At 42.7% G+C, this 12,289-nt stretch overlaps 1 protein-coding gene across 2 annotated transcripts; it reads right to left on the bottom strand.

The window, feature by feature from the left end:
- Window positions 1–51: 51 nt before the first annotated feature.
- Window positions 52–12,188, bottom strand: PRXL2A (peroxiredoxin like 2A). 2 transcript variants are annotated; one of them, XM_054832665.1, is made up of 6 exons: window positions 11,899–12,188; window positions 5,725–5,904; window positions 5,116–5,207; window positions 1,837–1,977; window positions 674–838; window positions 52–536 (listed from the first exon to the last, which is right to left on the bottom strand). In XM_054832665.1, the coding sequence occupies exons 2-6, from the start codon at window positions 5,900–5,902 to the stop codon at window positions 438–440; spliced, it is 675 nt and encodes a 224-aa protein (XP_054688640.1). In that variant the 5' UTR covers window positions 5,903–5,904; window positions 11,899–12,188; the 3' UTR covers window positions 52–437. The 2 variants fall into 2 exon arrangements, with proteins under 2 accessions (XP_054688640.1, XP_054688639.1); XM_054832664.1 differs by lacking the exon at window positions 11,899–12,188 and adding an exon at window positions 8,590–8,833.
- Between the last annotated feature and the right edge of the window lie 101 nt (window positions 12,189–12,289).

Raw genomic sequence — 12,289 nt, 5'->3', positions numbered from 1 at the left:
TAGAAAAACAGATGTGTGTACATGTTAATGAAAAAGCAAACAGCAAAGGCATTTCATTTACATAGTTTTATTATGCTTCGACCTCAACTGGTACTCCGTTACTCCAGCCTTAGGAGTTTTTCTCCCCTAGGTAGGCAGGTTTTCAACTGACTGTCTCTGACTGAAAACATCTAGGCTAGGTCAGATTTTAGACCCAGCCTTTCATTAATACAGTCGGACACAAAAGAGCAGTTGAAATCTTGACCACCTGAAAGGCTGCAAAGTTAAAAAAAAAAAAAAAGATCCAGGAGGATTTTCATCATTTTGTATGTTTGAATAGAGAATCTTTCCTCTGCGTTGGTCACTAAACAGTTAAGAAGCAATTAAACTGCACATTCAAGAAACATGCATTCTACATTTCAAGCTGTGATCAGAAACATGTGCGACTATTTTTCTGCTTATGAAGCTTGTGGTTTTATCTTCTCAGCAGCTTCAAGGACAGATAGAAGGCTGACTTTGTCTCCAAATTCTTTCTCACGATGCTCCAGTAAAACACCCTAGTCAAAGACACAAGACAGAAATTCATACATGAGTCTCCCCACAGGAGCTCAACTGACTAGCAACTGAACAATTCCAGAAAAGAAACTTCTGGTCTCACAGGAGACATAAAAGCCTCCTAGATGGCCTGCAGTACCTGTCTTCCTGCCCCAATGACATATACTCCTCCCAGGGTGAATCCTTCTCCTTCCAGGTTACCACTATATCCACTTTTCCAAGCACGGAAGAAATTTTGCCAGACCCCAAAGCGGAAGAAGCCTGACATCATCATTTTTCGTCTGCGTGGACCATAGAAGCCTTTCTGCAGTGAAACAGAAAATATCTCAACAAACACAGTGAAAAGGAATTTCCTCCCAAATGAACTTCAGGAAACCAGTCAACCCTGTATCCAAGAAAGGTCACAACACACACAAGCTAACCAGGCAGAGCTAAAACAAAATTGCACCCCAACTGACCTCTTTAATGCACTACCTCACCACTTACTTCCACACAGTCAACCAGTGGTACTGCCACCATTCACGTGGTGAATGATCCACAAGTATTTAAGCCCCATGTACATCTACATCCCTGTGGCTGACGAGGTGCTTTGTGATAAACGTCTTTTTTCTTATTTTTGAAGTATGGCAATAAAAATGCTAGTAAAGGGACAACAGTGGTGCCAAATCCTGAAACTTTATCAGCCATCTGGGTTTTTTTGTTTTGGTTTGTTGGAGTTTTTTTTCTTTTTTTTTTTTAAGTCAGCCTGATTCTTTCATACAGGCAAAGTGGAGAAGGAAAATAAAGGTATCTTCCAGTTGATTTGGGGTATGACATATTCTTTTTCCTTCAGAAGCCAAATGATTTCTAAATGCGTCTTTTGAGTTAAGTTTTGTAGCACATGAGACTGGCAATACAGCATGTGCCAGCGTACCGAGACAAGCCACATCACTGCAATTTGGGCTGTACATCATGAATTATGTTTGTCACTTTCAGACCTTGATTCACACATCATAAACATCAGCCAGTCACACAGCCAGTGGAAGAAAGAAATAAATATTAATAGGCCATATTGTTTACCTGTTAAAAGGGAGGGGAGGAATAATCCGGCAACAGCATGTTATCAGTGCATAGCTACAGAGCAGTTTGTAAGCTGAGCAACATACATATAGAAAAGCAAAGCTAATTAACTTCTTAAACTACAATGCTACTAAATCCTTTTTCATACAGACCACAATACATCTATATTATTTATATAAGCTCTTCAAAGAGGACATTCATAATGTGTTTTTAAACAAAAGGAGAACACCGACTTCACTATACCTTTTCATCCAGAAAGATTTCTCCTTTGAAATAATGCTGAAAATCCTCCACTTCAGTCCCTATCTTCTCTTTCACAACAGCATAGAGAGGGACACCCAGCTTGGACAGCTGAGGTTTCAGAGAGGAGAGCTCAGAAGCCTCCTAAGAAAGGGAAAAAAGGCTCAAACATTTCCGGCAGTAGATGGAGATTGAAAAGCTTCATCTTGAATTTCAGGAGTGGCAGAAACATACATAAATTCTAGCTTGAGGTGCAAAACAGAAACAGACCTGCAAATCAGACATTTAAGCTAATTCTACTCCTAGGCACATCTTTATTTTTACTATTTTTATTTTTTTTCATTAAGCATGGAGGAAGGAGATTTTTTTGAGCATTTACTGGATAAAATATAAAAAAACCCCTGGATAAAACATTGGTTTAACTCAAAGCTGTAGATATACCTTGCCTGTTCCGGGGCTTCAACTATTTTTTTAAATGTGTACAGAACAGTGAAAAGACATGACTTAACATTCCCAGTGAAAATAATCCGGGAATTTCTTCATACACCTTCAGTATCCCAGAAGCAATACTGCTTTTTTGGTGTGTAAAGGTGCACAGTGTCACCAGTCATCTGCTGGGTTTTTTGTTCTGCTGAAGGAATCTCAGCTCCCACAGGTTGTACAAAGGCCTCCGAGGTTTCCAACAGATTAGAGCGCACACTGCAAATGTTTCTTCTCATCTCCAATGGAGAAAGGTCATTTTTACCGAGCAAAACTCCCACAAAGAACCCCACACTTTAAAAAACAGACATAGTTTATGTGAACACCCTCAGCCACCAAACCGAAATGCCTTAACTCAAAGGCTTGCAGGGTATCTAGAATTTACTGAGTATCAAGCAGCAGACAGAGAGGGGCGAACAGACAGGAGAAAAGACGTTAGAGAAAGACATCGGTACGTGAAAGGGTAAAGGCAGCTTTCCAATTCAATACTCTCTTTTTCAGAGGAAACGAAAACGGATGAATCAGCATCACAAGCAAACACTGAGTAGTGAGTGTGAGAGTTTTCCCTCAACAAAATGCCTTACGATCTTCCTAAAAGGGGCCTTAATAACAATTTTATCTGGGATTTCTGAGATAATTCAAAACTCTCATAATCAACAAAACAAACAAAAAATGTATTGTGACCTAACATGTCTGAAAACTCATATTCCAGGCTAGTGCAGTGGCGACCCCTGTAAGATCAGCAATCACTGTCTCTGGAGAGATAGTGATACCATCAAACCTTGATGAGCCTTTAAGAGAAAGGTGCTTCAGCAGTTTGGTGGGGTTTATTTTCTGTCTCCTTGCTTGGCTTTTGGGAGGGGAGAGAGCAGGAACAATGTAAGAGCATAGTTAAGTTGTAAAATTCTCAAGAGATTAGATTTCAAGCAGCATCTTGGGACTAGATCAGACTTGTTTTTCTTTACTGCTTTTTAAAAATGATACAATAAGAGAAAGCAGAGAGGTCTATTTTTGTGGGCAAATTATAGCACATAACAGCTGTACAGCCTTACCACGGGGCTGTGACCATTTCACCTAGTCTGTGAAACTAAAGCACACCCTAGCAGAATACTTCCTCTCTCTACCAAGGCAGGAACAACCCAAAAAAAATGCAATTCCCATTTCAGTTTCTCCCTCTGATAGTTCAACTATGGCTCTTCTGCTACTTTAGACTGCTTGAGCTGATACCTACAGTATTTAGCAAGCCCAAGGCACTTTCACAATGACTGGCGCATTGGATCACTACATGACCAGATCCTGGTATCAGGTTAGTGACCTGTGAGGTAGAGTGGCCTCTTTTCAACCCCAACACTGTGTCCAGGGAAGTACATACTCCTTCTTGGTGCTGTCAACAAGGACAAAGTTCAACATGCTTTCCAAGATGTAAGACAGTGGGAAGCAAGTGTATTTTGCCTCTTGCAAAAAATGAAATAAATTGAACCATTCCACCAGCTCAGAGTGGGGAAAGAAGCAGCTTTAGTACTATGGAGAAACATTAATGGACCAAAAAAAAAAAGGCAACTGAACTGTTCTTAGGAGAAATGCAAGAGTCAACTCACAAAAATGCTTTGACTATACACCAATCAAAAATAACTTCCGTTCAGACAATTTAAAAGCTTTTTCAAACACTTTCACAGTTAAAATACAGAACAGTTCTTTGCCTTAATTAGCTGATCAGTAACATGACTGCCTCTGTTAAAAATTTGAAGCTTTGAACTAAAATTAAGAATTAGAAAATTAAGTTTCTCTCTCCTCATTTTTTTCCTGAAAGAAAAAAAACCCCATAATTCTTTCAATTAAGCTCTTTATTTCTACTTAGGAAGTTAGCATTAAAAAAAAAAATATCAGTAATTAATTTCTGTCTGACTGTACGTGAAAGACACAGAGTCAGGCACGTAGTGTGTTCTCCTGCCTACGCTACACCTGTTCAGAGAGCAAAGTACTTTAATGTTTAACCTTCCATGAATTCTACACATACTTAAGCAGTTACTACTGATGGGAGCAGATCCCTTAATTAAGTGGTTGCAATATTAATTATTCCATGTTATAGAGTAGTGAGTAACAACATAATAGCTATTTTCCCCCATAGCTATGAGAAAAATAATGGCCAAGGTACAAGTTATGGCTGTGCCCAGGCACACAGTACATTCAAATTGTATTTTAAGTGTCTCCTCCCACCTCCACCCAAAGAGTCTAATGCCAACTTAAGGATCGAATTTTGTTTCCCAACCCACCTTGTTATGGAACAGTAACTCCTTGTCTTTGACTCCTTACCTTCCTGCCTCACGTTCAGCATCCAGAACAGCAAGGGACTCCCCTTTATGCGCATCTCCTTTTTGCTGATACGCTTTATCTGATGGCTTTCTGCCAGTCCAGTCTTGGCCTGCTTTTGACCAGAGACTACTTGGCTCACACAGATTTATTTTGGACATATGGAATACAACTAGCTCATAAGACACATTACCAACTGGATTTTGTGTGATCTCCCTTTCTAATTACCATGGGCTAGGTCCCTGGTAGATGTAAAAATTATGTCTCCATTGCCTTCAGAAGGAAAATGCTCAGGACCTAGACTACACAAACCAGCTGCAAAGATAGCTAAGTATGCTGTTAGCTGGCAGCCAGTTTGGGCTAGGAAACAAGACCTTTCAGATCATCAGATGTATTTGATAACCGTTCTATTCACCCCCTCCCTTTATTTTAAGGGAATCTATGCAAGTAGAGCTCAACTCTTCCTAATTAATCCCCAAGCCCAGCAAGTACCTCTCTGCACAAAAATCATCCAGGTCTTCGCACAGCCATGATCACTGCACCATTCTTCTTCCATAGTTCTCCTGCTTTGAATGTTCTTTCTTCTGTTTATACAGGAGAAACAGCACCAACAATAATACCAGCCATTCTTGTTTATAATGATTAATGCTTTAAGAACCAACACAAAGCATTGCTGAGAAATCCACATTCAAACACTTCCCCTGGAAGTGTTTAAGACCAGGTTGGATGAGGCTTTGGGCAACGTGGTCTAGTGGAGGGTGTCCCTGCCCGCAGCAGGGGGGTTGGAACTAGATGATCTTTAAGGTCCCTTCCAACCCAAACCATTCTATGATTCTGTGAAATAGCGTTCTATCAGAAAAAATGTCTATATGCATAACAGGGTATTACTGCTTTATTGATTTGTAGAAGTCTGTCATGTTTCATCCAGAAATATCAGTTTTGGTTGCTTTTCCTTCACCAGAATTATCTGCTATCAAGGACACTCAACTACATGTTATAACTAGGAAAGACTAAGAAAAACTTTTCCAACCCTGGCCTTATAAAGGTTCTTATAAAAGCCCAATTATCAAAGAATGTGGGTTGAAACATCCAGAATCTTACCTGATCCCAAAGTTTTTAGCTCTATCTCATCTAAAAACTCCAATGTAGCCTTTTCTGGCTTGGACAAAAATAAGTCAGTGTTAGCAAGGACAATGCCTGTCACAGCTGCACCAATGGCTCCAAGACCAACAGACCACATGCCCATGGTGAAGATCCCGAAGTCAGGCAGGAAGGACATTTCTGTAAAGAGAAAGAAGAAAGCAGCTCTAGCACTGGACATCGATGATGCCAGACAAGGAGGAATTGGATTAAAACAATTAAAAGCTCACATGGATATTTTTTGTTTGACTGGAGATAATCTGTATATTTATTTATGTACTGAACTGGGTTTTAGAAGATCTAGATTACATTCCAGTTCTGTGTCTGACCCACATAAAAACTATTAACAAGATATTCTTACCTTTTCCTGCTACGGGACCGACAAAAACATTCATGATTAAAGTGCTCAGACGCAATGGGGAGAAAGATGATTGAAGTATATGTGAGTAATAAAGACTCTAACAAGATGACCTCTATGTTAGCTAGTAACTTAAATTATTTCAGTAAGACAGTGGTTTCTTTCAAAAAAAGAGGCGTTTGTAGATTAAATGGGGTTTTTTCGCCTCACTAATCTATGTTAAACAGTGAATTCTACAAATATACCACAGAAGACTTAAAAAAAAATAATCTGTATCTGGTTCACCATAACTGGTATCCTTTCGTGTTCCTCATAGTGCCACACTAGAACCAAAGCAGGCACCAAGCCAAAATTAGAGCTTATCAGTCATGCCTGCAGACAGAAATATGTAGACTTGAAACCATTTTATTAGACACAGTGATCCAACATTACAAACATGCCCTGGATAGCACCTTCTATACGCTAACCGATTTCAACTCTTGCTAAAGCAGAAATGACATCAGGAACAAACAACTTAAACTCACACCCATCAGTTAGAACTGATAACATTGCAATGGAAGCCAGTACATATGCCTGCTCGAATCTTAAAAGTACAAACACTGCTTGTCATCACTGGTGACTCTGGTTGAGTGACAATTTTATTTAACCACCATCCATCCACAAACCTCCCAGAGCCCAATCCTGACCCTTGCACATGTTCCACAAGCCTGGGAAGGCCTGACAGCCACCTTCCAGTGAAGCAGCATCAGTTATGAGGAGGCAGAAAAGCACACTTAGCCCTGCCTCGTGGACAAAAATTCAAGATCCAGCTCTGAGCAATAACTGGTACAAGAGTCATTGGAGTTTTGGCAGTATAAGAAGTCACTGTACGCTTACTTCACAACAGTTATGTGTTACAAAGGGCCGTAGATTCGCAGTCGCTCAACTTTAGTATTACACAATATGGAGAATCAAATTTTTTCCACAGCCATCTGCAAAACCCTATTCCCTGATATACTGTTTTGGTAAATATTGCTGTCTGTATATACTTTTGTATGGGAGAGGGTTCTTCCCCTCATAAATATAGGAAAATATTACCCTTCTGAACTGTGACTGGCAATAAACCAGAGACACACTTAATCTTTATCTCCACAGCTAGCTGTTGCCTGTAAGTAAGAACTAGGAGTAGCTCCTCGCTTTTGTGTCAGAGCCACAGTGCCCAGAATTTTCTGGAAGAAAATCCCTTTCCATCCTTCAAACTAGCTCCAGAATACTACTGACAAATACAACCAACTGCCTATGTGCAGGAACAGCTAGAAAATATATTGAAAAAAAATTGCTTTGTTCTTTTAGCAGCATACTTGGTTCCAAGGAGGACAGTATCACAGTGTCTAGAAACGTAAGTAATTCATGATCCTGAGCAGGAAACAAGGCCAGTTTACACAAACATACCACAGATAAAAGAACAGATTCTACCCCATTTCACCACTTATTTCTAACCAAGGAAAACCTTCCTTGACCATATCTGCTTTCTCTACATACTTTTTTAAAACATGAAGTCATACTGTAATGACAATTTTTTGATATCCGCCTCTGACGGATATCAGAGACCATCCTGACCCCAGCCTTTGGAATGACCAAAACGTAATTAAAAATCTATTGGCGTAATGCAGCAATATCCTTGCGTTTAGACTTAAAAATCTCTGTTACAAACCCAAAAGGCTATAGCCCTGCTCCCTCCAAGAGTTTGATTATCCAACTATTCTTTGGACTTGAATCTTGTCTGGTCAAGACCTGTTCTTAATTCTTAGTTACAGGGCGGGGGGGGGGGGGGGGGTGGGGGGGGGGAGAACGTGTAGCATTATCAGCATCACTAAAAGCCAGCTACCACTCAGTTACAGTTGATAGAGAGGAGATCATTAAGCTTAGTCAACACACCTCTTCAGTTTAATTGGACTCTTTGGTCTCCACCCAGTGACAAAAAAAAACCCTATTCAAAAATGTGAATCTTTTGCTATTTAAATAAAAAGGGGAATGGAAGAAGCAGCTCTACATGCCGATACTGAAATTCCTCCCCTGCTAAGCAAACACCATAGCGAGCCACTGTGAAAAATGCATATGGGAAACAGCAGCCAGGATTATTAAAACATTTTCTAAGACGACAGGCTGAGCCCTGACACATCTATGCCATTGAAGCCCAAGTGAAGAGACTAAATGGAAAACAGCTGAGCATTTGCTACTAGCAGCTTCATTTGTGTTTAGCTGCTGTTTATTAAGGAAATCTGAAGCTCACAAGAACTTCACAAGCCTCCACTCCACCTTAAAATACAAACGCTACTGCCTCATGATCAAACTCTGTGAGTTTTTAAACATCAAATAACAATCCACAGTAAGAAGATACAACAAAGCATCCCATAAGCCATAATCCATGACCAGAAGATAGAACAGAGCATCATGTAAGCCTGTAACATTTAGGTGCACGCACTCACCAGACCCCATGCAGCCCGCAGGAGCATCAGCCACCACCAGCTTCCCTGAATGAGAGCGCAGGCAGGAGAGAAGATCAACTGCACTGCCACGGGTGGCAAGTGGGCAGGACCAGGCAGGAGTCCAGCTCTGGAGCCTTTGCCTTGCGGCCAGGACCTGGCTCTCAAGTGTCTTTGAGCAATATGTGGTGGTTACGAAAGAACAGGCTGTCCAATCCACAGCAAGATTGTTTTCAAGGTATCTTAATCACTCCCTTTTTTTTTTTTTAATGGAACACATAGTTACCCTCTTGGGTACAGGAAATGGGAATTACAGAAAGCTTTTCTGAAGCTGGGAACACAGCACTGAACTTTAAGATCTGCATGCTGAATTGTGCTTTTCTGTAGAACTGTATATTTTAACAAGTAACATTTTTGCTATGTTTCAGCCTATTCTACTTCTACCCCCACTGCCTGCCAAGACAATACAAACAACCCTGGAAACAATTAAAAATCCATGACAATGCACAATGTTAGAAAAAAGCTTCAATATAGAGGCTGCGCTGGTGAATTAACCCAGCGTTTCAATGCTAGGTTACCTGCTTATGTGGCAACGTCCCTTGGCTAAAGAGCATCATTTTCTCTGGAACTATCAGATCTGCAAGCTCCCAACTCTGCTAAAACTTCCAGAAGGGAATAAGCACTTCTCTTTCCAGAGAGCAGAGGCCAAAGAAAAAAGGAAAAACATCTTTTTGTGAGTTTTTGTGGTGACCACAAGAGATCTCCAAGATAACAGTGACTTATTTTATAGTCTTGTCAGTACTCAGCTAACCAGAATTTAAACAAGCTTAGTCTTAATCCTGTCCTAAGTGCCAGTTTATGGTCTTCACTTTGTGTCAAGAAGACCGGTTAAAACATGGATTTCTAGATGTCTCATCTCCCTCCCACCCACAACCAGAGAAAAAAATTGTCATTAGGAGGATAGCTATCCTTAAACATTTATTTTAGCAGTATAAACAGGACCCATTGCAGCTGTGTCAAAAAAAAGAAGGAAAGTCTGTATTTTCAAGTTGTGAATAAAACTGAAGGTAGCACACAGATTTACTTACATACTTTTCCTAAGATGACAGCTGAGCAGAAGTGGAAGCACTCAGTGGGCACTAGCACATATACCCTGGTCTAAAATGGCTTTAACTATTGCTTATTCTTCCCTTCTCTCCCACTCCCAACTTCCCCAAGACTTTCTATATCGAGCCTAAAAATCTTTCAGAGCTTTGTCAGAACTTGCATATCCCAAACATAAGTTGAGCTGATTATTTTTGATGAGACATTCCCCCAAGAAATGAGTCATATGATTACAAAGATATTTGTAATCTAACTCATATAAAGAAAATTTATAATTCACAATAACCTGGTAACATGCTTATCAAAATTTCACGAGCTTTTAAATACCATTAAGGATTACAAAATACAGTATCCTGACCAGTCTTCAAAATTAGCCCTGTTTTAAGTGGGGATTTGACTGGAGAAACTTCAGAGGTCCCTTCCAACCTAAACTGTCCTTTAAATGCCAAAATCAATGCACAAACAAGCCTCCTAACATTTCTGATGGCATGAATGTAAGTAATTTTCACAACATGAGGGATTTTTTCTTTTCTTCTTGCCATTGTCAAGATCCTGTAACAAACCATTCTTCGTGTCAATAATAACAGTCATCTTTTTAGGTATCTTCCCAGCCTGTGCGTGAATTCAGTACAACACTTCCCTTGGCTCTAACTGAAGAGAAAGTTGCTGGCATCAAGCAAACCATGCTCCTTCCTTTGAAAGGAAGTTTGTTGTTAAACCAAATAATCTCCCCCATTCTGAGAATGTTTTAAAGAAACACAGCATCTCCACAACTCTTTTCTTTTGAGCAAGGCAGAGCAAAGAGCTCTTGCACAACACTTAGGAAATCTTCTAACTGTTTAGGTGTATTCAGAGGGAGCAGGCAGCTAGATACCATGTATGGGAAATACAAATCTCTGCTCAGTCAGCCCAATGGAGATACCATGGAGATGGGAGGAATTACAGGAGCACAGAACTGCAGAAAGTACTTATGTGAAGATACTACACACTAAGCTCTGCTGGGTCTGCTGGGGATCCAGAGCAGGAAAGCTGCACGTTGTGGCAGTCTGCAGAGGTAGGGGAAGAAAAGGAATACCAACAGACCCAATAATAATGCAAATCAGCATCCACCAAAAACAGTGACCCACTAGGCAGCAAGTGGTCCCTCCTGTTCCAACCCAGCCATAACTCCTGCAGATTCAAGCTTAAATTATTTTTCCACCTTTTTGGACTCTTAGGCCTTGCTTGTATTTTAACTTTCATATTCCTCACGTTACATAATTCCTAAGAGCAAAATTATTTGTTACTAAAAGGAAAAATACAAGATAATCAAAATACATTTCAACTCCAACCCAGAAGGGCAGCAGCTCTATGCATAAACTGGGCTGTAACACATTCGTCTCCGTAGATACACCCAGCTGAGAACAATTTCCCACAACCTAGTTTACCCTTTCTGTTGTGTGCTACGAACCAGGTTTGATGGGGAAATTGTCCCTGCGGTTCTAGAAGAGAAGGCTGGGAGGACCCTGCACTGGCACTTCAAGCACCCTGGAGGTGCAGTCAGTGGATTTCTTAAGTTTGAGTAGCGTGACTGCACGCGAGACCAAAGCAATGCACTGGGAATGACACGAAACAAAGCACCGAGTTCTCTTTGTCCTTCACTAATCTTGCTGTGCCTACTTACACCCCGGCTAAGTTACATAAGAAAGCAGGGATCAATCAAAATATTAAATCACAAGGACAGGCATAAGCGGAACTTCAGACCTCGAAACGTGGGGGGGGAAGCAGGAGAGCACTGACGGCGAGAGCAGCACGCCAAAAGGCCATCACGGCCGTTCACGGGGGGAGGGAGGAGACCTCACCCGCGGCGACCCTCCGGCCTGTCCTGTACGGCTGCTCGCACGGCCACCTCAGCCCCTCCCGCCTCAAGTCAGCAACCGCTGCGCGCCTCTTCCGCGCTGCAGGAGCAGGGCCAGCCCCGCCGGCACGCACCGCGCCGGGGACACAGCAGACGAGCGGGGATGGGGGCAGAAGAGCCGGCCGCCGGCAGGCCGGGCCGGGGCAGCAGGCCGGCGGGACCGGGGGGGGGAAGGGGGCGGCGCCGGGCCTGGCAGCGCCGCGGGGACAGCCCGCTCCCCGCGGCCGGTGCAGCGACGGTCCCCGCGCCCCCCCACCCCGGCCGTGCGCCCCTCTCCCACGCCCCCCCCCCCCCTGCGCCCCCGCACTCACGCTGCCGCACCGCAGCGCACCGCGCCGCTGCTCCCGGCCGCCGCAGGGCACGTGCGGACGAGCGGCGCGCAGGCACCGCCCCCGGTGCCCTCGGCGCAGGCACGGCGTCCCGCCGCGCAGCGGGGACCGGCGGCGCCCGGCAGAGCTGGGTGCCCTTCGGACCGGCGTCCCCAGGGCTCGGTGCCGTGTGCCGGCACGGGGTTCAAGAGAGCTGCTGCGCTGAGAGGGATTATCCCCGCGTTAGGGACCGGAACCAATCAAACCCTTCTGTCCCTCCCGGGACCCCTTTTCCCCTCACTAGGACTGTTCTAGCTTCTGGCTAAGCAAAGAAACGAAATGTAAGATGCAGCCCTTAAATACATTTAGGGCAAAAAACCCCCCACATCATGAC

Source organism: Grus americana, chromosome 7 (genome assembly GCF_028858705.1).
Source record: "Grus americana isolate bGruAme1 chromosome 7, bGruAme1.mat, whole genome shotgun sequence".
NCBI lineage: Eukaryota > Metazoa > Chordata > Aves > Gruiformes > Gruidae > Grus > Grus americana.
Note: the sequence above shows the minus strand (reverse complement) of the source record. Positions and strands in the feature narration are given on the sequence as shown.